General features: G+C 46.8%; 1 protein-coding gene across 1 annotated transcript in view; it reads right to left on the bottom strand.

The window, feature by feature from the left end:
- dnah5 (dynein, axonemal, heavy chain 5) overlaps window positions 1-26876 on the bottom strand; it is a 531647-nt gene that overhangs the window by 175790 nt on the left and 328981 nt on the right. Inside the window, exon 57 of the mRNA XM_078539077.1 lies at window positions 17435-17549. Within this exon, the coding sequence (XP_078395203.1) occupies window positions 17435-17549 (115 nt within the window). The remainder of the gene's footprint in view (window positions 1-17434; window positions 17550-26876) is intronic.

The following is a 26876-nucleotide window of genomic DNA, read 5'->3' as shown; positions in this document are numbered from 1 at the left end:
GGGTGGATTATTGAGAAATTCATGGGCCTGGATTTTTCCTATGGCGGGAGCGGGCGGGGGTGGGCGCGGAGCTGATCGCTGCCCGCGATTGGCTGCGCGCCACCATTTTATGCGGGCGGGCCAATTAAGGCCCACCCAGCATAACGTGCGGCTGGTAGCGCTCAGTGCTACCTGTGCGGGCGGGGGGAGGAGGGAGAGTCGGGGCCTGTGCCCTTTCGCATTTGCGCACAAGAGTGCAGCAATCCGCCTGAAGGGGTTATGAGAATTAATAGAGAATAGATTTAAAAATTTATGCAAACATGTCCCCTCATGTGACTGTGCCACCTGAATTGGGACATGTTTGTAAAGGTGGGAAAATTTATGTATTTATTTTATAAAAGCTTCAGGACACCTCATCCCGCCCGTGGATGAGGTTTCCTGAAAACCGTGAATGCTTGGGCTTTTCGCCTGCCCGCCAACCTTAAGTTGGACAGGAAGCGTTCTGAACTACTTTAATTACTTCCTTAATGGCTTTAATAGGCCGCTGACATTTTGGTGGGCGGGCGATTGGGACGCACGCCCGACATTATCGCATGTCATTTTACGCGTCGGCGTGTCGGGCCCGCCCCCACACGCCAACCAGAAGATTCAGCCCATGTATTCTGTCTTGGTTGTATGTGCCTCTTATTGCATAGTGTGGTGAGTTTGACCGTGGTTGGCTTGTTTATTCACATGTACCTCATACTCTAACACTCAGGATAAGTATAAGATAGATATTGTAAACTGTTTTCTCTTTCTGACTTTGAGAAGTAAAGTTTATTTTTGTTTGTTCAAGACCCATGAAACCTTGTGACTTTCTTCACTGAGCAGGTGTCTTAAATCTCAAACTTTGTCTACTTTAAACAAAATGTTATTGATCCTGAACCAGATCCTACCGACAACGTGGGGGCCTGGCCTAGGATCATAACGTAAGTAAGAAATCCATATCCAAGTGGGTATGTCCTTTATTTTTGTCATGTCATGTGTGCTCTGCCCAAAGGCAGGTCTTTGGCTTATTGTATGCTGATGCTTCATCCTGGTTTCTCAGCAGTTTTGTCAGTGGTGGTCTGCCATTGCGCTCCACTCTAAGGAGCAGGATGAGAAGGCAGGCCCCAAGTCTAGGTCAGCTGGAATGGGAATTGAACCTGTGCAGTTATTCAGAACCATGTTAGCTATCCAGCCAACATGAACTAACCAGCACTCCCCCCCACCACACTTTTATTTTTGAAATAGTATGTAAACATCTATTAAACAGATTACACTAAGTGACTTTCATCATACTCAGTGTTGTACATGTTTTGTCTACAGTGAAACTAGACAGATACAATGGAACATACAGTACCTTGCCTATTAATAACTGGGGTTGTCTTCAGAGAAACTAAAGGAGTACATAGGGGTAGAGTTTCACTTTCACCTGGCAGTAGCAAATTGGCTGCCCCTTAAACACCCTGCCCAATGTTCCTTTTCATTAACTTCAAAAATTTGGCACGGCATGTAATGGGCATCAATGCCAGTTTTCTGTCCTGTGGTGAAAACTAAATCTGTCCGGACCACAAGGGAATTTTATTGTTACATTCGCAGAACCCAGTACTGTGCTAGCAAACACAAGAAAGTGGAAGTCAACTTCTATAAAGACAAAAGCAGTGAACTAGACAGTTTAAGGGAGCGACTGACAACACTGTAATTAGGGTACCAGCGGTAGAGACAAATTCATAATAAATTGCCTTTACACATACTCTGTACACATACTATGTTATACTCTGTAAACACACTATAATTTCTTTTCATGCTTCTTCACCAGTCATGTGTCTCAATTTTTTTCTGGCTGACTGTCACAGTGCACTTTGTATACTGTAATCCCACTGAGAAATGTGAAAATGATGATCACCATGATGGACTGTCTCTCTCAAACACCCACGGGGCGGATTCTAATACTATTCCTGGGAGCTGGAAATGAGGCAAGCTGTCATGACCACGGATCCTATCCCTGAATTACTTACGGACATATTGAACTTTTATGTAAGACATGAGGTTTTTTTTAAAAAAGCAATAGCTACCTTATAACATACTATTTTAAACTCTGTAAACACACTATAATTTTTTTTCATAAGGTAACCACTTGCTGGAAAATTCCTATGTGGATTACTTGACCAACTATTTCAGAGAGAACAGAATGTTGCACCTAAAAAGTGTGAAAAAGCCTACTTCAGACAGAGGAACTTCAAAGAAAAAGATACAATGCAAACCGAACTGTAATCTCCTGTGGTTGCAGAGATAATGGAAAATGATTACTGTCTCAGCCAAAACCACCTACTGTTGAGTTATATCCCAGACTGTGAACATGAACTGAGTTGAAAAGAAAACAGATCTGGGTGAAAGACATATTTGGTTTTTTTTTCCCTTCCAGAAATACACCAGGAAAGGAGTTTTAAAAAAGTAATCTGTAACCCTAGTTCTGTGTACTAACCTGGTGTTCTTTTATGGTATGTGTGTGTGCTGTGAAAGTCACAGCTGAAGAACACCAACTGGGCATCCCTGCGCTTGTAGGTAAGAAAAACTCTCTCTCTGATTGCTGGAAGCAAGACACAAGTCAGCAGAGCCACAGTTGAAAAGGAATCAGGACAATACTTTTCAGCTAACTTGCAAAGCCAAGAATCTCCAGACCAACTGCTCAACTGCCAAAGTCAGCGCTACTGGAATCACCCCAACTTAATGGCCGCAACGTTTCATCATCAACTCCTCACGGACAAGCCAAAAGGACTGATTCATATATCTTTTTTAACTTTTATTTTTTGGAATTAATTTCTCATTCCTAATCTGTATTTATGTGTGCTGCATTTTTATTAATTTTTCTTGCATTTCGTAACCAATAAACTCACTCTTTCTTTGACTCAAGACAGCCTGGTTAAATTGGCTCCTTTCAAAACATAAATACATTTGGACTGAGAAAAGGTATTCACAAGGGAAGGGACCCTTTTTAAATTAACCTTGTTGCGACCAACTGAGAGGGTTGAATAAAGAAGGGGAGCCAGTTCATCCCTCCTCACCCGGGAGCATAACAATTTGGGGTACCTCGCCTGGGGATCATAACAAATTTGGGGACCTTGCCTGGGGGCCGATTATAACAAAACACGGAACTTAATTGTTTGGGAAGTGAAAGGTCAGTTTCCTGATGGCAGGACTAAAGGCGAGTATTAAATTGGCAGCAGATTGGAGGAGAATCATCTTTTTCAATGGCAAGTGGCAGGAACCTATTTGTAATGCTTTAGCATGTCATGAATATGCATTAAAACACATGCTCGCCAGATTAAATGGTATATTTGCGATTAAGTCGGCAAGAAGCAAGAAACATGTGCCTTCAGATGCACAGCTAGTTAAAGCTGGTTTGCAGCAAGCAAGGTAGTCTTCCTGGTGGACGTGGACTGAGTAGGAGCAGCATTTCTCGTATGGGGACCTTTGCTGGACCAGAAGAGAGGATGTTGAGCTATTGCATTGAGTTCGGGTGTCGGCTGACCAGGTAGGTCAGGCTATCGTGGGAGGGCAGGACATGGCAGTCCAAAGAAGGGGTGTGGGGACAGAGCGAGGGAGCTGAATGATACAGGGAAGATCAATCTCTACCAGATGGAGATCAGGCATGACAGAGGGGAGATCAAGGGTAAGCGAGGGGAGATCAAGGGTGATAGAGGGAAGGTTGAGGATGACAGAAGGAAGGTCAAGGGTGACAGCAGGTAGGTCAAGCATGCTGGGCAGCACTCAATGGTGATGGGGGCAGCTCGAGGTTGACAGACGGTTGATCAAGGATGATGGCAGGTGGTTCAAGAGTCACCAAAGGGAGGGAGAGGGTGATAGGGAGGGATCAAGGGTGATGGAGGGAAGGTCAAAGGTGACTGCTTGAGGGTGCAGGGTGATGGCTTGCAGCTCCTGTCTCAAAGTGGGAGTGTCCAGGGACATAGCTGTGACAGCAGGAAGGTGGTTGAGGAGGGAGGTAGCCACAGTGGTGTGGGTGGAGTTCAGGGTGTGGTCGATGAAAAGCAGTGGGATCTCCATTGGTCCACAGTCCTCAAAGCAGGAAGAAGACTCAAATAGACTGTGCTGACCAGATCTTTGTTGTGTTCTATCTGCAGTTTATTTCAGATAGACAGGATGGAATTCTTACACCCAGTGCTTTTTGATGTTGTGACATAGGAGAAGAGAGACCCGCAGAGGAGGACTCAGGGCCAGGAGCAGCAAAAGCCAGAAGGACAAGAGGCAGCAGCAGAGGGTCAGGCAACTCTGGATAGTTGGGGTTAGGGGTTAGTGCAACACTAAGCAATGGCACGTAACTGAATATAACACACGTGGGATAAATACCTGCAAATGTCAGAGAGGCAATGTCAAACATGACTGAGGATGTCACGGCAGGCAGTCACTGACCTATGTCAGCTCCTGGAGGAAGATCTACAGCCCTGTGGAATGGGAGACAATCCAATGCCAGTAGCCTTAAAAGTAACTGAAACCTTGAATTTCTCCGCCACCAAGTCGTTCCAGGGCTCAACAGTGAGGCTTCTCCCAGTCAGCCACACACAGGTGCACAGGGAGTTCACCAATGCCATGTTCAAAACAGACGATGATTTTGTGAGATTCATTACAGATCCTAAGAGCCAGGCAACCAGAGCTGTTGGATTCAGCTCCAAAGCTGGATTTCCCCAGTCGCATGGGGTAATTGACCTGCCCACCTGTGTGGCTGAGAGTTCCCTGGGAACAGCTAGCAGCATTCATAAGCTGAGATGGGTTTCATTCCATCAATCAGTTGGCTGTGACCACCGGAAACAGATCCTGCAGGTGTGTCCTCGCCTTCCCAGGGAGTTCCCATGTCTTGTGCATTCTCAGTCACTTTTAGATGTGTTGAAAATATCTAGTTCATGGTTCATGTTAATATTTTAGAGGTAATTTTTAGTTCTGGGAAGATTAAAGTTGTAAAGATAAGGTAATTAAAATGCTGGGCTTTAGAGATGGCCACAACACCTAGAAAAAGACAGTTCAGAAAGTGACCTATTTTTGATGAATAAAGTTAGAATAGAAGAGACAGAGCTACATAACAACAGGTGGGCTTACTTAGCTAAAGAACTGGTGACGTGATGTCTGCAATCCTTGCAGTAATGACATTCCAGAGATGTTTTTGCTTGGGAGATAGAGTTAAATTAATTTAATAGCATTCAGTGAACTCCAAAAGGTTGTAAAACCTATTTACTTCATCAGATCAAAGAATAAATTGTAAATGAGGGCAATGAGGTTCAATGAAGAGTGCAGGAGGTCATGCCAGGAGCAACACCAGGCATATCTAAAACTGAGGTGTCCACCTGGTGAAGCTATAACACAGGACTACTTGCGTGCCAATCAGTATAAGCAGCAAGTGATAGACGGAGCTAAGCAATTCCACAACCAATGGATCAGATCTAAGCTCTGCCGTCCTGCCACATCCAGGTGTGAATGGAGGTGGACAATTAAACAACTCACTGGAGGAGGAGGCTCCACAAATATCCCCATCCTCAATGATGGGGGAGCCCGTCACATCAGTGCAAAAGATAAGGCTGAAGCATTCGCAACAATCTTCAGCCAGAAGTGCTGAGTGGATGATCCATCTCGGCCTCCTCCAGGGGTCCACAGCATCACAGATGCCAGTCTTCAGCCAATTTAATTCACTCACATGATATCAAGAAACAACTGAAGGCACTGGGTACTGCAAAAGCTATGGACCCTGACAATATTCTGGCAATAGTGCTGAAGACTTGTGCTTCAGAACTTGCCGTGCCCCTAGCCAAGCTGTTGCAGTACAGTTACAACACAGGCATCTACCCGACAATGTGGAAAATTACCCAGGTATGTCCTGTCCACAAAAAGCAGGACAAATCTAACCTGGCCAATTACTGCCCCATCAGTCTACTCTCCATCATCAGTAAAGTGATGGCAGGGGTCATCAACAGCAGCACTTGCTTAGTAATAACCTGCTCACTGACACTCAGTTTGGGTTCCACCAGGGTCACTCAGCTTCTGACCTCATTACAGCCTTGATTCAAATATGGACAAAAGAGCTGAACTCCCAAGGTGAGGTGAGAGTGACTGCCCTTTACATCATCGCAGCATTTGACCGAGTGTGGTATCAAGGAGTCCTAGCAAAACTGGGGTGAATGGGAATCAGGGAGAAAACTCTCCGCTGGTTGGAGTCATACTGAGCACAAAGGAAGATGGCTGTGGTTGTTGAAGGTCAATCATCTCAGTTCCAAGAAATCACAGCAGGAGTTCCTCTGGGAAGTGTCCTCGGCCCAACCATCTTCAGCTGCTTCATCAATGATCTTTCTTCCATCATGAGATCAGAAGTGGGGATGTTCACTGATGATTGCACAATGTTCAGCACTGTTCATGATTCCTCAGACACTGAAGCAGTCCATGTCCAAATGCAGTAAGACCTGGACTATATCCAGGCTTGGGCTGCCAAGTGGCAAGTAACATTTGCGCCACACAAGTGCCAGGCAATGACCATCCCCAATAAGAGAGAATCAAACCATCACCCCCTGACATTTAATGGCATTACCATTACTAAATCCAACACTTTCAACATCTTAGGGGTTACCATTGACCAGAAACTGAATTGGACTAGCCATATAAATACTGTGACTACAAGAGCAGGTCAGAGGCTAGGAATCCTGCAATGAGTAACTCGCCTCCTGACTCCCCAAAGCCTGTCCATCACCTACGAGGCACAAGTCAGGAGTGTGATGGAATACTCTCCATTTGCCTGGATGAGTACAGGTCCAACAACACTCAAGAAGTTTGACACCATCCAGGACAAAGCAGCCTGCTTGATTGGCATCCCTTCCACAAAGACAGACAGTCGCAGCAGTGTGTACCATCTACAAGATGCACTGCAGAAACCCACCAAGGCTCCTTAGGCAGCACCTTCTCAGTTTGAATGTTAAGGGAACAAAAGCTATAAGATTGCCTAGTTTGAAACTATTGGAAGAATCTACAGTGATCCTCAGAGAGTTGTATGCCAAAGAAAACAAAAGCAGATTAGTTTGGAAGTATTGAAAAGTAACCAGAACAGGGGGACTCAGGCATCCACAGTCAAGAGATGGTAAATGAAAGTTTTACCTCTGAAAATAGCTGGACCTGAGGAGAATTCTCCAAAGAACTGTGGCATCCTTATATGTGGTCCTACAGAACTAAACAACTTCAAGATTAATGTGTCTTATAATAAAGTTCTTGGGGTAAGTAAGAAGTAAACCTGATGCATAACATACATAGTCATAAACCATATTATGAAGATAATAGTGCTCGTTTTGTTTAATTCTTTTATACACAATAAAGTTTGTTTTGTTTCAAAGGAAACCTGTGAATGCCCGAGAATGTACAAGACATGAGAACCCCCTGGGAAATGAGTGCACACCTGCAGGATTTGTTTTTGGTGGTCACAAACCAGCTGAAAACCTGTGACATAATTCTACTGGTTAAAACCAGGTGTTCAAATTTCTCTTTAAATGTTAAGCGTCCTTAACCAGATCGTAACAGTGCCCCAGCTGTTTGCAAACGCCCCACCCCACACAGTTGCAGGCATGGCTCCTGGGGAACAGGGGCTATCCTCAGAAGGCATGGCTTATGACACCTGTCCAGAACACACAAAGCCCAGTTGAGGAGAGGTACAATGCCTCCTACACTTCAACAAGGGCAACAATAGAACAGACCAAGGTTCCGCTGCCTGGACCACTCAGTTGGAGAACTGCAGTCTGCACCACAGAGTGTCTCCAGGATTACTATGGCCTGCTGCGCCTTACACAAACTCACACAGCAAAGAGGTGAGGAATTGCCATCCAGGGAGATGGAGGAGCCAGATTCATCCTCAGATGAGGATGAAGGGGAAGAATCAGAAGACCCTGAGGTGATGCACGATGCGGCTCCAGCTGCAGATGCCAGGACGAGGGAGCGAGGCACGAGAGATGTCTGTGAATCTTGATTTCAGCTACAGCGAGGTTCCTGCAAGATTTCTTGATCTCCGGCTCAAGAAACGTCGCAGTTGAAAAACCACTAGATTGGGCATATTCCCTCCAGCAGCAACCTACAGGGCCCGTGACATCTGGCACCATCTGCAGGCCCTTTGCATGAACAAGCCAAAATGCACGGTCCCGTCAAAGATGGCCAGCATTTATTGCTCTAGTTGCCCTTGAGAAAGTGGTGGTGAGCTGCCTTCATGAACCGCTGCAGTCCATGTGGTGTAGGTACATCCATATCTGTTAGGGAGGGAGTTCTAGGATTTTGACCCAGCGACAATGAAGGAACGGCGATATATTTTCAAGTCAGGATGGTGAGTGGCTTGGAAGGGAATTTCTAGGTGGTGGTGTTCTCATGTGTCTGCTGCCCTTGTCCTTTATGCGCTCTTTTGTCCTCCAGGCAGACAGAAAGATTGAATATCATCTTAATGGACAGCAAAGCCTTTTAAAAACTTGAAGCCCTATGACAGCTAATGTCACCTCCCTGATAAGTGTTCCACACATGCACTCTCCTACAATCGTTATAACTTTCATGCTGTGGCCTAGAACCCAAACTCCTGCCTAGATACCTCGGCACACTCACATTTACATTGTTTGATGCCATCATGAGTGCCACTTTGTAGTGACTACACTGTACCACTTACTCTTGCAGAACGCAGAAGGCTATTGACACTTTTGCGACATTGGAACCAGCTTTGCTTGTAGACCCATGGCTGCTAACCTCTGCTGCAATCTCCACCCAGGCCACCTTGGTCAGGTGGGAGGGTCTCCTACTGCCATCACAGGGAAACAGGACCTCCTGCTGTTCCCTGACAGCTTGCAGGAGAAACTGCAGGCAGGCATCGCTAAACCATGGGGTCATTCGTTGTCTGCACTGATCCATTGCTCAAAAGAAGCAGGTGATTGCAGCAGCAGCTGTACTTTCAAATGATCCACTCACACAGCTAAACTGATGCTGCAGGATTGCAGAGAGTGAATGCCTGTCCGGGTGTCTTTTAATGTGGTGCCTGGACCATCAACCTAGTGAGGTAACAATGGGGTTGTCAACTTCCTGTCACTCCTGCCGCACAATTGGCCGGGCCCCTTGAATATGAATATCTCATTGGCTGACCACCGTGTGATTGTGTGTGGTCAGCCATCCTGCCTCCAAGTGGCGGTCCCATGCACTTCTGGCCCCACCATCAGGACACTCGATGCAACTACAAGATTCCAGTCATAGGATTCATTTTTGGCAATGGCAAGACGCACATTATTGCTACGCGAGATGTTGTAGTTCCACAGCAGAAGGGTGAGAACTACAACTCCGATGATGTGCGTTTCTTACATGTGCTGAAAGTTTGTCAACAAGAGCTGTAACTAGTTGAAGAACTGAAGCTATGGAAACTGAAGGGTCAGGTCCAATAAACAGGGATGGGCCTGTGAAGGACTGATTTCTTAGAAGCATATCTAACATACAGGCCGGGATTTTTCGGCCCCGTCAAGGGCGAGACCTGCTGCGGGTGAGGCGGCGCCCCAGCCAGAAATCCATTGACTTGCAGCGGGACCGGAAGATCACGGCAGCGGGCAGGTGCGGAAAATCCTGCCCACAATATTTAACATTTTTCAGATCGATGTAAATCTTTAATGTATTATTATAGCACATATGACTTTGATCGTATATGTGTGTAAATAGCAGAATCACTCAATGAACCTAAAATTTGAGCAATTTGGCTGTTTCATTTTACATTCTAGTTTGTGAATGGTGGCATTGAAAAGAATTAACTCATTTGATTGGCTTAATTTATGAAACTGCCAGTTGTTGATTTGTGTTTTTTTTACCTTACCCGGCTGGTTAAAGGAACTGCTTTTAATTGGTTCATGTTTAATCAATTGGATATATGAGCAAATGCTTAAAATTATTCCCCAAAAATTCTTGGCCAGTCAGGTGGACTCTTGCAGTAATTTTGGCAGGAACCTGTCTGAACAGTTTGAAACCAGAGCCTGGACTTTCACCCAGTCAGGTTAACTTGGGAGCCCTTTAGAAATTGCAGGCGGGTCCAGGCTCCAGGGTTCCCAACCCCATTCCCAGGCTGTCTAATTTTCAGGAATGCTGTTAAATGGTGTGGGCTGGTTCCTGTGAAATGCCCATACCTGGCACTCCCGACCTGACTGGCTCCATTACAGAGACAAGCAAGTCCTACTCCTCCTCAATTTTCATGGAGGCGGGCCAGGTTTTTAAAGAGTTGTAGTTCACAGCCCCTTAGAGGAGTTGTGAACCCTGGTGCGCAGGAGGCAACCTTTTAAAAGGTAAGCTCAAAAAGTCCCCCTCATGCCCGATAGGCCAAGTTATGCCCCCCACCCACCCACTATGTCCCCTCATGCCCCCATGCCAAGCTTCACCTTTTCATGCACCCTTCAGAGAGAAACTGTAAAGGAGGTGCAGGAACAGAGAGAAACAGTGTATATGTACATAACAGAGGCACAGTGTATATGTACATAACAGAGGCACAGTGTATATGTACATAACGAGACACAGTGTATACGTACATAACAGAGGCACAGTGTATATGTACATAAGACATTGAAGATGGCAGGACATGTTGAGAGAGCAGTTAAAAAAGCATATAGTATCTTAGGCTTTATTAATAGGCGCATGGAGTAAGGAGGTCATGTTGAATTCATACAAGACCCTAGTTAGGCCTCATCTGAAGTTCTGTATCCAGTTCTGGTGCCATACTTGAGGGAGGATGTAAAGGCATTGGAGAGAGTACAGGTGAGATTCACAAGAATGATTCCAGGGATAAAGAACTGTAGCTATGAGGATAGATTGGAAAGGTAGGGACTATTTTCCTCGGAGCAAAGAAGGCTGAGAGGAGGCTTGATAGAGGTATTCAAGATACTGAAGCGTATGGACAGGGTAAATAGTGAGAAATTGTTCCCACTCAAGAAAGCATCAAGAACTAAAGGGCAAAAATTCAAAATAATTGGCAAAAGGAGTAAAAGTGATGTGAGGAAATTTTTTTTTTCAACCAGAGGGTGGTTGGAGTCTGGAATGAACTTCCTGAGAGGGTGGTGGAGACAGTTTGATCAAGGTGTTCGAAAGGGAATTGGGTTGCTATCTGAAAAGAATGTGCAAGGTTATATGCATAAGACAGGGGAGTGGGACTAGGTAGAATGCTCTTTCAGTCAATGCAGCTTGATGGGCCAAATGGCCTCCTTCTGCACTGTAAAGATGCTGTGATTCCCACATACCCCCATGCCAAGCTCTGGCACTTCCACACCCATTGATCCAATATACACTTTCTAGAACCCATGAACCCCATAGGGCAGAATCGTCCCAGATTTGCACTAAGCGTGGTAGCCGGTGTGAAAAATGACATTTTACCTGCTGGTCATAATTGCAGATTTTTGCGCCATATCGTCCCCTTCCAGGTACATCCCACCTCCTTAATAATGCATTCATGGGAAACATGCCGGATCGCTGGTGGGCGGGCTTGGATTTGCCTGCACATCATTACCTCTGCGCTTCCTCACTCTGGGCGCCATGTTTAAAGCATACTAGAGCGCATTGTACGACATGTCTTCAAACCAGAGGACAGCTTGAGCCAACAGATGGCCCCAAAAGCAAAGAAGTTGCAACCCCAAATTTAGTGACGCCTCTCTGGTGCATCTGCTGGATGCAGTGGAAGCCCACCGCGAACTCCTCTACCCCCGCTCTGGCTGCAGGAGGTCCACCAGAGCCACCAATCTGGCCTGGGAGGTGGTGGCAACAGCAGTCAGTGCCACCGGAACACAGAGGAGGTCAGCTATCCAGTGCGGAAGAGGGTGAATGGTCTCATCCATTCCACCAGGGTAATTTAATCACCTCATCACTCTCAATGCACACTCCCAAACACATCACACATCCACAGGGAACTCACACTTCAAGGGACAACACAATTAAGTCTCACATACACCCTCACAGCTCCATCAGGCTCATATTCTCGCATCCTCATCCTGTCCATGGCTCCACTCACCACACAAACCTTCCAGGCAGTGGCATGTGTCCTGTTCACACACTCTCCATCCATTTTTATGCAGGAGAAGCTTGCTCACAAGAGGAGGGAGAGGTATCAGACCGGGGGGTGTAGTGGCCCACATTCTCCCTCTCACTCAATATGAGGAGCGTGTCATTGTGCTGACTGGTGAGGACACGGAACGTGCCTGCGGCAACAGTGGGGTTAGTGGCAAATACCATCATGAGGATCCTGCACCATATCATCCTCTCTCAACACAACGGTGGGTGCTCTCTCTCCTGTTTTTGACTCTGCTGCCATGCACAAATTATCTCTACTTCGGTTCACAGGGAGCTCTGCCAAGCGACTGACACTTTCAGCCAGGCAGTTCCTCAGCTCCATCCAGGTCCTCACCTCCAGCAAAGAGGACACCTCCTCCATTGAAGAGCTGGAAATAAGCAGCCTGAAAGACCCTTCACAGCACTTACCCACACCCTCCATCAGCGCGGAGCACACACCTCAGTGAGACCTAGATCTAGAGCAGGCTTGGGTTCACAATCTGGTGGCCACCGCATGGAGACAGCAAAAGGAGGCAAGTTCAGCCGAGCTCCCCGACACTCAAAGGACTGTTGGGAAGGAGGCATCTGTGAGGTCCGACACAGATGACAAGCCTCTGGATTTGGCCTTCCAACTCATTGTGGAGAGTCAGCAGAGGGCAGGGGGACATCACGCAGAGCTGCTGGAAGTCAGGGACAGCATAAAAGCTAAAGAGAAAGCATACAATGCGGCGAAGAGCAGTGGGAAACCAGGGGATTGGGAAGCCTACAAAGATCAACAGAGGACAACTAAAAAAGAAATAAGGAGGGAGAAGATTAAATATGAGGGTAAACTAGCCAGTAATATAAAAGAAGATTGCAAGAGTTTTTTTAGATATATAAAGGGTAAGAGAGAGGCAAAAGTGGGCATTGGGCCGCTGGAAAATTACGCTGGAGAAGTAGTAGTGGGGAACAAAGAAATGGCGGAGGAACTGAATAGGTACTTTGCGTCAGTCTTCACGGTGGAAGACGAGTAACATCCACAAAGTTCAAGAGAGTCGGGGGGCAGAGGTGCGTATGGTGGCCATTACCAAGGAGAAGGTGCTAAGAAAACTGAAAGGTCTGAAGGTGGATAAATCACCTGGACCAGATGGATTACACCCCAGAGTTCTGAAGGAGATAGCTGAAGAGATAGTGGAGGCGTTAGTGGTGATCTTTCAGGAATCACTGAAGTCAGGGAGGGTCCCAGAGGACTGGAAAATTGCTAATGTAACCCCCCTGTTTAAGAAAGGAGTGAGGCAAAAGATGGGAAATTACAGGCCGATTAGCCTGACCTCGGTCGTCGGTAAGATTTTAGAGTCCATTATTAAGGATGAGATTTCAGAATACTTGGAAGTGCATGGTAAAATAGGGCAAAGTCAGCATGGTTTCATCAAGGGGAGGTCATGCCTGACAAATCTGTTAGAATTCTTTGAGGAGGTAATGAGTAGGTTAGACAAAGGAGAGCCAGTGGATGTTATCTACTTGGACTTCCAGAAGGCCTTTGACAAGGTGCTGCACAGGAGGCTGCTCAGTAAGATAAGAGCCCATGGTGTTAGAGGCAAGGTACTAGCATGGATAGAAGATTGGCTGTCTGGCAGGAGGCAGAGAGTGGGGATAAAGGGGTCCTTCTCAGGATGGTGGCCGGTGACTAGTGGAGTTCCGCAGGGGTCAGTGTTGGGACCACAACTTTTCACTTTATACATTAATGATCTAGATAAAGGAACTGAGGGCATCCTGGCTAAGTTTGCAGATGATACAAAGATAGGTGGAGGGACAGGTAGTATTGAGGAGGCAGGGAGGCTGCAGAAGGATTTGGACAGGTTAGGAGAATGGGCAAAGAAGTGGCAGATGGAATACAACGTGGGCAAGTGTGAGGTCATGCACTTGGTAGGAAGAATAGAGGCATAGACTATTTTCTAAGTGGGGAGAGAATTCAGAAATCTGGAGTGCAAAGGGACTTGGGAGTCCTAGTCCAGGATTCTCTTAAGGTTAACTTGCAGATTGAGTCAGTAGTTAGGAAGGCAAAAGCAATGTTGGCATTTATTTTGAGAGGACTAGAATATAAAAGCAGGGATGTGCTGCTGAGGCTTTATAAGGCTCTGGTCAGACCACATTTAGAATATTGTGAGCAATTTTGGGCCCCATATCTCAGAAAGGATGTTCTGGCCCTGGAGAGGGTCCAGAGGAGGTTCACGAGAACGATCCCAGGAATGAAAGGCTTAACGTATGAGGAACGTTTGAGGACTCTGGGTCTATACTCGATGGAGTTTAGAAGGATGAGGGGGGATCTGATTGAAACTTACAGAATACTGAAAGGCCTGGATAGAGTGGACGTGGGGAAGATGTTTCCATTAGTAGGAGAGACTAGGACCCGAGGGCACAGCCTCAGAGTAAAGGGAAGACCTTTTAGAACAAGAGATGAGGAGAAACTTCTTTAGCCAGAGAGTGGTGAATCTATGGAATTCATTGCCACAGAAGGCTGTGGAGGCCAGGTCATTGAGTGTATTTAAGACCAAGATAGATAGGTTCTTGATTGGTAAGGGGATCAAAGGTTATGGGGAGAAGGCGGCAGAATGGGGTTGAGAAACTTATCAGCCATGATTGAATGGTGGAGCAGACTCGATGGGCCGAATGGCCTAATTTCTGCTCCTATGTCTTATGGTCTAAGCCCTCAACAGAGTGACCCGGGTGTCAGAGGAGTGCATTCGCCTGCTCTTTGATGAAGTGCTGCCCACATGTGCGTGCATGGAGGTTTCGCTGGGAAGGATGGCAGACACCATGGAGACCCTGATCCAGCACATCGCGGAGATGCGTGCAGACCTGCACTGCATTGAGGTAGCCGTGGGTGAGTTCCTGCAGTGGCAACGTGAGGAGGAAATGGGGCACCTTGACGTCCCTCCAGGCACTCCTTCCCCTCAAGGACTCAGGCTGGGGCCCTTGAGCACCCGAAGGGAGGAGCAGCAGCAGCTGAACAACCCTGGATCATCCACTCAGGAATCTCCGAGGCTGTCTGCTCCCTCCGACTCCCCTTTGCCTGTGACCTCCTCAATCTCGCCCTCTGTCACCACAGAGGAAGCAGCTGGCCCACAGGAAGACAGCCAAAGCAAGCCGGGGCCCTCAAGGCCTCGACTCTCCAGAGGAAGCACACCAAAGTCATCAAAGGCAACAAGGCCAACCATTGCAGAGGCTGTCTCCACCCCTGCAGCAGATGTCAGGGCAGCAGCTAGAAGAAGTGGTAGGCCTAGAAAAATTAAGAAATTCCGATCACAAGTGGTTGCACGGGTGAATACATTCTGTCACTTTATAATCTGAAAATATATTCACTTTCAGTGAATAATGTGCAATGCTGTCTTTCAGCTTCATTGACAGGCTTCGCGAGTCCTCCCACTGCATCCCCCCTCCACCAGCAGAGTTCAGCTGCATGCAGCCGGACAACGAGTTATTCTGGAGGGAGAAGTGTGTGTGTGTGTGGCAGGGCCTTTCGAAGCCTCACACAAGCACTCTCCCACGCACACGAAGCCTTCATCCATCACACTCATCTTGCTGTCCCAAGCATTTCCAACGCACCTGCTGAGGTTCTCTTTCAATTGTCCATCTGAGCTGATCTGCATCTCCGCCCAGCCACTGACTGCAGTCCCATGCAGCACCTGTACCCACCTAACATGAGGCTCTGCTCACTTCGATATGAAAAACATGTTTGTGGTCAAGTTTCTCATAAGCTCCCCCATCGTTTCCCCTCCCCCAGTCACCCATGCCCTTTCCCCCATCACAGTTGACCCCCCCGGCATCACCTTCCACCTCCACACCATTGTCCTATAGCCCGAACCCTTCTCCTTCATGAATGTCCAGGTGAAGGTGCACGTTCCCTATCTTAATGAAAATCCCACCCCCATCCACATTGACCTCCCCGACCTCTTCCTTCCCACCCCAGGGTCCGTGTTTGCCTCCGTTACCCCACCATCCAGCCTTGCCATCCTTTCTACCCGTACTGACTCACCCTCATCCTCCCACCCTGCAGGCTCACTCTGCCCCCTCTCACATTCACCATTCCATCCTACCACGCACACCCTGAGTTTGCTCCCCAGGATGCAGTCATTGACTCCATAGACCCTTCTCTTGCACGTTCACCTGGACATTCCACTGCCCCCTTACTTCTTCCTCCACCCACACTCCTTCCTCCACCCACACTCACTCCCCCTGGACACGATCCCCCCTCTGCACTCTCTTCTCCCCCCGGACACCTTCCCCCCTCCGAATTCTCTCCTTCCTTCACCCCCACCCCCTCCCCACCCCACCCCCCAGAGGGAGGGAAAAGAATATTTTCAGTATTTTGTTTGATAAATCCAGTTTGCACTGGTACATTAGACATTTGTGCCCAAAGAAAGTAAGTCACTTTGTCTGTTTAACACATCCCAGCAAAGGAAATGAAAGATGTACCAAACATGTATTAAATTAAATTGCAAAAATTCAAACTTTCCTTCCTCTCTATTATAATCTACCAACAGGGAAACAATATTGGGAAACACTGATCTTTATTTGACTAACTCATGCGCATGTAACTCCATAAAAACTCACGTTATTGCTTTCAAATCATTTGAAATTGTGCATGTTCTATTAGCATAAAAACTGTTCATTTATTAATACAACTCCAAGACTCTTTAGATGTACATTGAAACCCAATTCTAATCGCCTTTAAGGCACTTTTACTGTCCACCAGTACCCCTGCCTAGAGTTTCAGCAAATAACAAAATTCCCACAAATCAACTGCAAGTCACGGCAATCCAGAGAGCCGATGTGATAAAATGTACACACACCAGATTTGTTCACTGGATAGTTTTACAGTTCACATAAACTAGTAAGAAAAATGTTAATAACCAAGAGGAAACATTTAACATATATTTTATTGTAGATTCTCGACATGGTTTCAATGAATGATTTATTTTAAAGTTGTAAATTATCTTTTATCATGTAACTTTAGATTAGTAATGTTTCCCCATGGTGTGATTTAATTTATAGTCATATTGCATTGTAACATTTTCAAAAAATGATGTTTTTGAAACTGGCATAATCCAGATAGACCAAGAAAATTTATTAGCAGAAAAAGAGGGATCAACTTATATGCCAAGTGTAGCCTAAACATGAATTTTGGTGCCAAAAAGTGGAGTCATCTTATACGCCGAGGTGACTTATACACCACGATTTACAGTAATTATGATTATTTTGCCCTGAGGACGTGATGTTGTAGTCATTAGATGCAAGTCTTTTAACTACATAGACAATGAAACATAGGCACAAAAGTGGTGACAAATTCTAGGAATATCACCTTATGACTAGTACATACCATATCAGCCTTTTCATTGGCTACTTGTAGTTCTCTCTCTTTCACCTCCAGTTCTTTACTTAGTGCGGCCACTGAATCCGAAGCCTCCTTCAATTTTTCTAGGCCAGTATTCATTCTGTAGAAAAAATACATCACTATTTAATAAATGGTTTGGCAAAGCATTTTGTTTTAATACTTCATGAAATAAGATGAATAAACTTCAATCCTATGTTTGAATTAATTATGCATCGCTTTCTGTTTTAATATTTTGAGTTATTCCATGTAATTTAGGAATTTATGTATTTTAGGAATACTGTTTACAACTTGTTATTTTGTTAATAACATTGTTCAATAGCCTACAAATGCTTATGTGAATTAGAACCATATAGCTTCCTCTTGTTTTTAATGTCAATAATTTAAAAGTAGGATGGTTGATAATTTTAGAATGAAAAAAATAGAATAAGACACAGTAGCATTTTGGATGTGCATTTAAATAGCAAAAGGGTGGTAAAAGGAGTAAGGCTGATTAGGGACCAAAAAAAGGATTTATGCATGGAGGCAGGGGGAATACCTGAGGTATTAAATGAATACTTTGCATCTGTCTTTACCAAGGAAGAAAAAGCTACCCAGGCCAGGGTGAAAGAGCAGAAAATTAGTACACAAGGATTTAAAATTGATAAGAAGGAGGTATTAGATAGGCTGAGTATACTTAAAGTTGATAAAGCACCAGGACTGGATGAGATGCATCCAAGGATACTGAGGGAAGTGAGAGTGGAAATTTCAGAGCATTGACTATAATTTTCCAGTGTTCCTTAGTCTCAGGGGTGGTTCCAGAAGACTGGAGAATTGCAAAAGTTACAAAGCCCAGCAACCTCAGGCCAGTCAGGTTAACTTCAGTGGTGGGGAAACTTCAAAAACAATGGGCAGAATCATTCCAGATTTGCACTAAGTGCAGTAACAGGCAGGAAAAAGAACGTTTTACCCACCGGCCGCAATGGCGGCTTTTCATGCCATATAGTCCCAATCTCGCCTCATTGATCATGCATTCCCGGGAAGCACGCCGTTTCAATGGCGGGCGGGTGGGCTCTCAGTCACCCTCCACACTGTCACCTCGCCGTTTCCTCATACCGGGCACCACATTTAAAGTGCAGCTGTGCGTACACCTGTCAGTGCTTCCAGTCCAGGACTGCTGCAAAGAAGACTGCAGCCACCCGGTTTTGTGACAGGTCCCTCAAGCGCCCTTTGGATGCTGGGGAGGCCTGCCGTGATGTCCTCTACCCCCGCTCTGGCCGCAGGAGGGGTAGCAACATCACCAATCCAGCATGGGAGGCAGTGGCAGCAGTGATCAGTGCCAATGCCGAGCAAAAGCCCTCCAGTGCCGGAACAGGATGAATGGTCTCATCTGTTACGCCAGGGTAACTCACTCTTCTCATCACTCTCAACTCACACACTCACAAACCCATCACACATCTACAGGGATATCACATCTCAAGGGACAACACCACTAACTCTCACACACAGCCTCACATCTTCCTCAGGCTCACATCCTCTCAAGCGCACGTCCTCATCCCATCCATAGCTTCTCACCACACAAGCATTCTATGCGGTGCCATGTGTCCTACTCACACTCTCTCCATCTGTTTTCATGCAGGAAAAGCTGGCTCAAAGCAGCAGGAAGAGGTCCCAGACCAGGGGTGGAGTGGCCCACATTAGGCCCCTCACTCACTTTGAGAAGCGTGCTGACTGGTGAGGACATGGACCGTGCCTGTGGTGACGGTGAAGTTGGCAGTGAACACCCTCATGAGGATCCTGCACCACACCATCCCTCTCTCAATGCAAATGTGAGTGCTCTCTCTCCTGGTTTTGACTCTGCTGTCATGCACTAACTATCTCTACTGTGGTTCACAGGAAGCTCTGCCAAGTGACTAACACCCTCAGCCAGCCTGTCCCTCAGCTCCATTCACATCCTCACCTCCAGCCAAAGGCACTCCTCCTCCATTGAAGAGCTGGAAATGAGTAGCCTTGAAGACCCGTCACAGTGCTTATCCACACCCTCCACAAGTGCAGAGACACTCAGTGGGACCTAGATCTACAGGAGGCTTGGGTTTACAATCTGGTGGTCACCACATGGACATGTGTCCGCAGCAGGAGAAGGCAAGTTCAACCACGCTCCACCACATTTGGTGCCTGCTGTGAAAGAGGCATCTGTGAGGTCCAGTCAGATGACGAGCCTCTGCATTAGGCCTTCCAACTCATCCTGGAGAGTCAGCAGAAGGCAGGAGAACATCACACAGAGCTGTTGGAAGCCCTTAACAGAGTGGCACATGAGTCAGGGGAGTGCGTCTGCCTGCTCTCTGATGAAGTGGTGCCCACATGTGTGGGTATGGAAGTCTCCATAGGAAGGATGGCAGACGCCATGGAGACCCTGGTCCGGCAGATTGCGGAGATGCGCCCAGATCTGCACTCCATCGCGGAAGCCATGGGTGAATTCCGACAGTGGCAATGCGAGAGGGAAACGGGGCACCTCGACATCCCTCCATGTGCTCCTTCCCCTCAAGGAGTCAGGATGGGGCCTTCGGGCATCCTAAGGGAGGAGGAGGAGTGGATGCCCCTGGGTCATCTACTCAGGTTCTCAGAGGCTGTCCTCCCTCTCAGAGTCCCCTTTGCTTGTGACCCCCTTAACCTTGGCCTCTGTCACTGGCCTCTGTTACTGCAGAGGGAGCAGCTGGCCCACAGGAGGACAACCAAAGAAAGCCGGGACGCCCAAGGCCTCAGCTCTCCAGAGGATCCATACAAAAGTCATCAGAGGCAACAGGGCCAACTATTGCACAAGGTGTCTCCACCCCTGCTGCAGATGTCAGGGCAGTATCTAGAAGTCTAAGGCGTAGAAAAGTTAAGAAATTCTGATCACAGTTGGTTGCGCAAGTGAATACATTTCGTCACTTTACGATTTGAAAATATATTCACTTTGACTGAATAGTGTGTAATGGTATGTTTCAGCTTCATTTAGAGGCTTCACGAGTCACCTCCCTGCATCCCACCAACCCTCCTCCTCCCCCCCCCACCAGCAATTCAGCTGCACACAGCCAGCCTGCGAGTGATTCTGGAGGGAGAGGTGTGTGTGTGGCAGAGCCTTTCAGAGCCTCGTGCAAGCACTCTCCCATCCATGCGGATCCTCACTCCATCCCGCTCATTTCAATGTCCTGAGCATTTTCAATGCTGTCTGCTGGGGTTCGCTTTCAGTCATTCATCTGAACTTACCTGTATCTCCGCCTCACCAGCCTCCGCATTCAAAGGATCATCCTCTGCCATTTCCGCCAACTCCAGCATGATGCCACCACCAAACACATCTTCCCTTCACCCCACCCTGGCGGCATTCCGTAGGGATCGTTCCCTCCGGGACACCCTGGTCCACTCCTCTATCACCCCCTACTCCTCAACCCCCACCTATGGCACCTCCCCATGCCCACGCAGAAGATGCAACACCTGCCCCTTCACTTCCTCTCTCCTCATCGTCCAAGGGCCCAAACAAGTGAAGCAGCATTTCACTTGCATTTCCTCTAACTTAGTCTACGGCATTCGTTGCTCCCAATGCGGTCTCCTCTACATTGGAGAGACCAAACGCAAACTGGGCGACCGCTTTGCAGAACACCTGCGGTCTGTCCGCAAGAAAGACCCAAACCTCCCTGCCGCTTGCCATTTTAGCACTCCACCCTGCTCTCTTGTCCAAATGTCTGTCCTTGGCTTGCTGCATTGTTCCAGTGAAGCCCAACGCAAACTGGAGGAACAGCACCTCATCTTCCGACTAGGCACTTTACAGCCTTCTGGGCTGAATATTGAATTCAACAACTTTAGATCTTAAACTCCCTCCCCCATCCCCACCCCCATTTCCGTTTCTTCCCCCTCCCTTTTGTTTTTTCCAATAATTTATATAGATTTTTCTTTTCCCACCTATTTCCATTATTTTTAAATCTATAACTATAATACCCTGTCAGTCTTTCCACCCCACCCCCACTAGAGCTGTACTTTGAGTGTCCTGCCATCCATTCTTAATTAGCACATTCTCTTAGATAATATCACCACCTTTAACACCTCCCTGTTCCTTTGTCTGTAACATCTTTTGATTATCTGCTCCTATCACTGCTTGCTTGTCCCTACAACCACACCCCCCCCAACTTCTCTCCCCCCCCCACCGCCACCGACCTTAAACCAGCTTATATTTCACCCCTCTCCTAACTTCACTCAGTTCTGCTGAAGGGTCATGAGGGCTCGAAACTTCAACTCTTTTCTTCTCCGCCGATGCTGCCAGACCTGCTGAGTTTTTCCAGGTAATTCTGTTTTTGTTTTGGATTTCCAGCATCCGCAGTAGTTTTTTGTTTGTATCTCCGCCCACCCACTGATCACACTCCCACGCAGCACCTGTTCTCACCCACCACGTCTCTCGTTTCACTTTCGATTTAACAAGCATGATAGTGCTACAATTTTTCTTCAGGTCCCCCAGTCATCCATTTCCCTTCCCTCATCACTGTCGACCCCCCAGTATCAACTTCCATCTCCCCACCGTCACCTACCAGCCACCAGCCCTTTTTTTCAGGATGTCCAGGTGAATGTGCACATTCCCTACCTTCCCGAAAATCCCACTCCCATCCACATCAACCTCCCCGAACTCCTCCTTCCCACTCCCAGTATCCGTATCTGCCTCTGAGTCCTCACCATCCACCCTCACCGTACTTTCTACTAATATTGTTGCATCTTCACCCTCCCATCCTACCGCCTCCCTCTGCCCTCAGTTATTCTCACCATTCCCTCCTACCACATCCCTCAGTTTGCTCCCCAGAAGGCAGTCATCAACTCCACAGACTCCTCCCTTGCACGTTCACCTGGACATCACTCCCACTGCTACCCCCCCCCACCCCCCAGGACTCCATGCCCTATGGAACACCTCCCCCAACCCTACCCCGGATTCCTTCCTCCACCCATACTCTTACCCCTCTCTAGACTCCTTCCTCCACCCTTACTTCTTCCTCTAGCCTTGCTCCTTCCCCCTTTCCAACTCCTTCCTCCAGCCTTACTCCTTCCCCCCTCCAGACTCCTTCCTCCAGCCTTACTCCTTCCCCCCCTCTAGACTCCTTCCCCTCTCTGGACTCCTTCCCTTACACCTTCCTCCCCCCTTATTCCTACCTCCCCAGTTGCTGTATTCTCCCCCGCTACTCCCTCCTCCCCCCCCATTACCCCCTCCTCCTCCCATACTCCCTCCCCCCCAACCTTACCCCTTTCATTCCCCCCTCCCAACATCATCCCTCGACACATTCGTTCCCCCCAACCTCAATCCCCTCCAACACCTTTGTTCCCCCCTTCCCAACCTCATCAGCCCCCTGACACACCTTCCTGTCCTTGTCAAACCTAGACCTTCCTCTCCCACCCCACGGTACATCTTCCTCTCCCAAACAAAGCTAGACCTTCCTCTCCACCTGCTCAATGATCTTTCATTGCAGACCATGGCCAAGACACTGAGGAGATCCTCAACGGTAACTTCCCAGCTTCTGTGAGTTGCTTTGAGGCGGAGCCATGTCCATCAGAATCCACCAAGCATGCAATGGACATTCCTCCAGGGTCCCATTACTGTTGGTTCCTAACATCTTCTGCCTCTTGGACGTCTGTGATGTGAACAAGGTCCTGACGCTAAGTCCCAACTTCTGCACATCACACTTGTCGAGACGTGTTCTGCACCAGCGTGTTTTCCCACCGGCGTGCTCAGATGATCCAGCAGGGTGGGGACGATTCTAGCAAGCTGGGCTTATAGTGATATACAGATGTATTACAACGAAGTTCCCAACAGCAGAAAACGTGGCCAGCCATTGACGGGCAGAATGGACGATTGTAAACTGGTTTCACGACTTCATTAAACTATTATTTGTCTGTTCATGCCGCCAAACATGTCCGACGCCAGTGGGCACTGAAAGTTCCAGCCAATAACTCAGAACAAAATTAATAGCCACGTGACAAATGTGGGTAAATTAAGGAAAGCCAGCACAGATTTGTTAAGGGAAAATTGTGTTTAACTAACTTGGAGTTTTTTGAAGAGGTAACAGAAAGGGTTGATGACAGCAATGCTGTTGATGTGGTATACATGGACTTCCAAAGGATATTTGATACAGGGCCGCACACAGACTTATGAGTGAAGCTAGAGCTCATGGAATAAAAGGGAAAGTAGCAACATGGTTACCAAGTTGCTGAGTGGCAGAAAACAGACAGCAGTGGTTAATAGGTGTTTCTCAGGCTGGAGGAATGTTTGTAGTGCTTCCCAGGTGTCAGTGTTGGGGCTCTTGTTCTTCCAGATATAAATAAATATCCTAGACCTTGGTATTCAGGACACAAATTTCAAAATTTGTGGATGATACGAAAATTGGAAGCATTGTGAACTGTGAGGAGGATAATCTACAACTTCAAAAGAACATAGACATGTTAGTGGAATGGGCATATAGGTGACAGATGAAGTTCAATGCAGTGAAATGTGAAGTGATTCATTTTGGTAGGAAGAGCATGGAGAGGCAATATAAAATAAAAGATACAACAATAAAGGGGGTTGCAGGAGGTAGGGACCCGGGTGTATATGTGCATTAGTCATTGAAGGTGACAGGACAGGTTGAGAGAGTGGTTAATAAAGCATACAGTATCCTAGGCATTATTAATAAGGGCATAGAGTAAAAGAGCAAGAAGGTTATGTTAAATTTGTATAAGACACTATTTTGGCCTCAGCTGCAGTATTGCATCCAGTTCTGGGCATTGTACTTTGGTAAAGATATGAAGGCATTGAAGATAGTGTAGAAAAGATTCACGAGAATGGTTCTGGGAATGAGGGACTTCAGTTATGTAGATAGATTGGAAAAGTTGGAACTGTTTTCCTTGGAGGAGAAGGCTAAGAGCAGGTTTGATAGAGGTATTCAAAATCATGAGGGTTCTGGACAGAGTAGAAAGGGAGAAATTGTTCCCACCTATGAAAGGATCGAGAATGACAGGGCACAGATTTAAAGTAATTAGCAAAAGAAGCAATAGCGACATGAGGAAAAACTTTACATGCAGCGAGCGTTTGTGATCTGAAATGCGCTCTCTGACTGTGTGCTGGAGGCAGGTTCAACTGAGGCATTCAAAAGGGAATTAGACTGTTATCTGAAAAGGAAGAATGTGCAGGGTTACATGGAAAAGGTGGGGGGATGGTACTCGGTGAAGTGGTAATTCGGAGAGCAGGTGCAGATATGATGGGCTGAATGACCTCCTCCTGTGCTGTAACAATTCACTGTAACAATTAACAGTAACTTGAACAAGTGTGGAGTTATTAAGAAAAGCCAACAAAGAGTTGTCAAAAAGCAAATCGTAATTAACTAACTTGATTGAATTTTTTGATGGGGTGACAGAGGTAGTTATCAGGCTACGACGGTTGATGTAGTGTACATGGAATTCCAAAAGGTATTTGGCAAAGTGACACATCATAGACTTGCCAGCAAAGTTGGTCCGTGGGATAAAAGGGACAGTGGCAGCATAGATATGAAGATGGCTGACAGGAAACAGAATAGTGGTTGTTTTTCTGACTGGAGGCAGGTATACAGTGGGGTTCCCCAGGGGTTGGGACTAATGCTACTAGACCTACTGCTTTTCTTGATCTATGTTCGAGTGTGCAGATCACAATTCCAATATTTGTAGATGATACAAAACTTGGAAATATTGTGAACTATGAGGAGGATAATTAGTTACTTCAAGAGGGTATAGGCAGGCTGATGGAATGGTGGATAGGTGGCAGATTAACTTTAATGCAGAGAAGTGTGAAGTTGTACATTTTGGTAGTAAGAAAGAGGAGAAGCAATATAAATAAAGGATACAATTCTAAAATGGATGTAGGAACAATGAGATCTTGGTGAATAGGTGCACAATTTGTTGAAGATGGCAGGGCATGTTGAGAAAGTGGTCAATGAGGCATAAGGGATCCTGGGTTTGACTAATAGAGGCATAGAACACAAAAACAAGGGAGTTATTATGAACCTTTATAAAACTCTGGTTTAGCCTTAACTGGACTGTTGTGTCTAATTCTATCACCACACTTTATGAAGTATGTGAAGGCTTTAGAGAAGTTGCAGAAAGATTTACGAGAATGGTTCCAGGGATGAGGAAATCAGGGATGAGATCAGGGATGATAGAGGTGTTAAAAACCATGGCCTAGAGAGAGTAGATGGAGAGAAAGGCTTGGACTTTCAGGCCTCACTCCGAGTTGGGAAGGTGGTGGAAAAGCTTTAAAAGTGGCAGGGAGGATCCAATTCTGGGATTTCTGCCCCCATTGTAGTTTTCAGCTATTTTTGCCAGCACTGGATAAGGGTGCGGATAGTGAGCCTACAGGCAGCACCCCTGGCCTTGCTGGTTCCATTGCGGGGATGGCCATTTCAAACCACCTCGCAATTTGAAGGAGTTGGGCCCCTTTTGTTAAGAGAAGTGGTTTGTAGCACCTCAGGAGAGTTGTGAATCATGGGGGAACCCTTGACTCCAATCAGGAACCAAGAAAAAATAAGCATTCACATTCCCTTTGAAATACATTGTCCTTCTTACCTTTTCATAAAGCAGTCAATCACACAAAGCCATTTATAGCAGCAATGAAAAAAGACTTTAATCTACTTCACGCCTCTTCATCTTGTATAAATAAACACACATGCATGAAAAAACACTTCAAAGAAAGATCAAGTTATCACAAGGTAACAAAGATGGTAATCAAATAAAGCTATCAGTCACTTGAAAGCTGTGTAAACAAATCCCTGCTGAGCTGAGTCCATTAACCATCCTTGGAGCTGAACCAAATATTCATAATGAAGCCATCTGGCTTGCCAGATGGCCTCATTATGAATGCTTGGCTGAGCTCCAAGAATTGACTTAACCCCATCAGCAATGTTGGCATAGCTTGAGATACAAGGGGGCACTGGGGATGCATTTGGGGCATGGATGGGTCATGGGAGATATGAAGGAGCAAGGGGGTCTGACACACCACTAAACAGAGGTGGGCCTTCTAACCTGCCAGCCTCACCTTCTATCTGGCTCTGTTGCCACCTTGGGCTTTCAATCGGAAGGGGTGAGACAGTCTCTAGCCCCTGCTTTCCTCCCCAACAAAAATAGGGTGTACGGGCTCCTCCAGGACCAAGATGGGATTGTGGCAATGAGAAAATTCCCAACTCCCAATACCGATCTGTTTGACAAAAATCCAGCCTAAACCGTTCCCATTGGTGGAAGCCGAGAATCAGAGGACACTAATTTAAGGGAAAAGGACCAGCAGCACACGAGGAAAACATTCTTTTACACAGCGAATGGTTAGGATCTGGAACACGCTACCTGAGAGTGCGGTGGAGGCAGCTACAGTTGGGGCTTTCAAAGGAGAGTTGGATAAGCAACTGAAGAGAAGGAACTATCAGAGCTCGAGGACAAGGGT

The sequence above is a fragment of the Cetorhinus maximus genome, chromosome 3 (assembly GCF_964194155.1).
Source record: "Cetorhinus maximus chromosome 3, sCetMax3.hap1.1, whole genome shotgun sequence".
NCBI lineage: Eukaryota > Metazoa > Chordata > Chondrichthyes > Lamniformes > Cetorhinidae > Cetorhinus > Cetorhinus maximus.
This window is presented reverse-complemented; position numbering and strand designations above follow the sequence as displayed.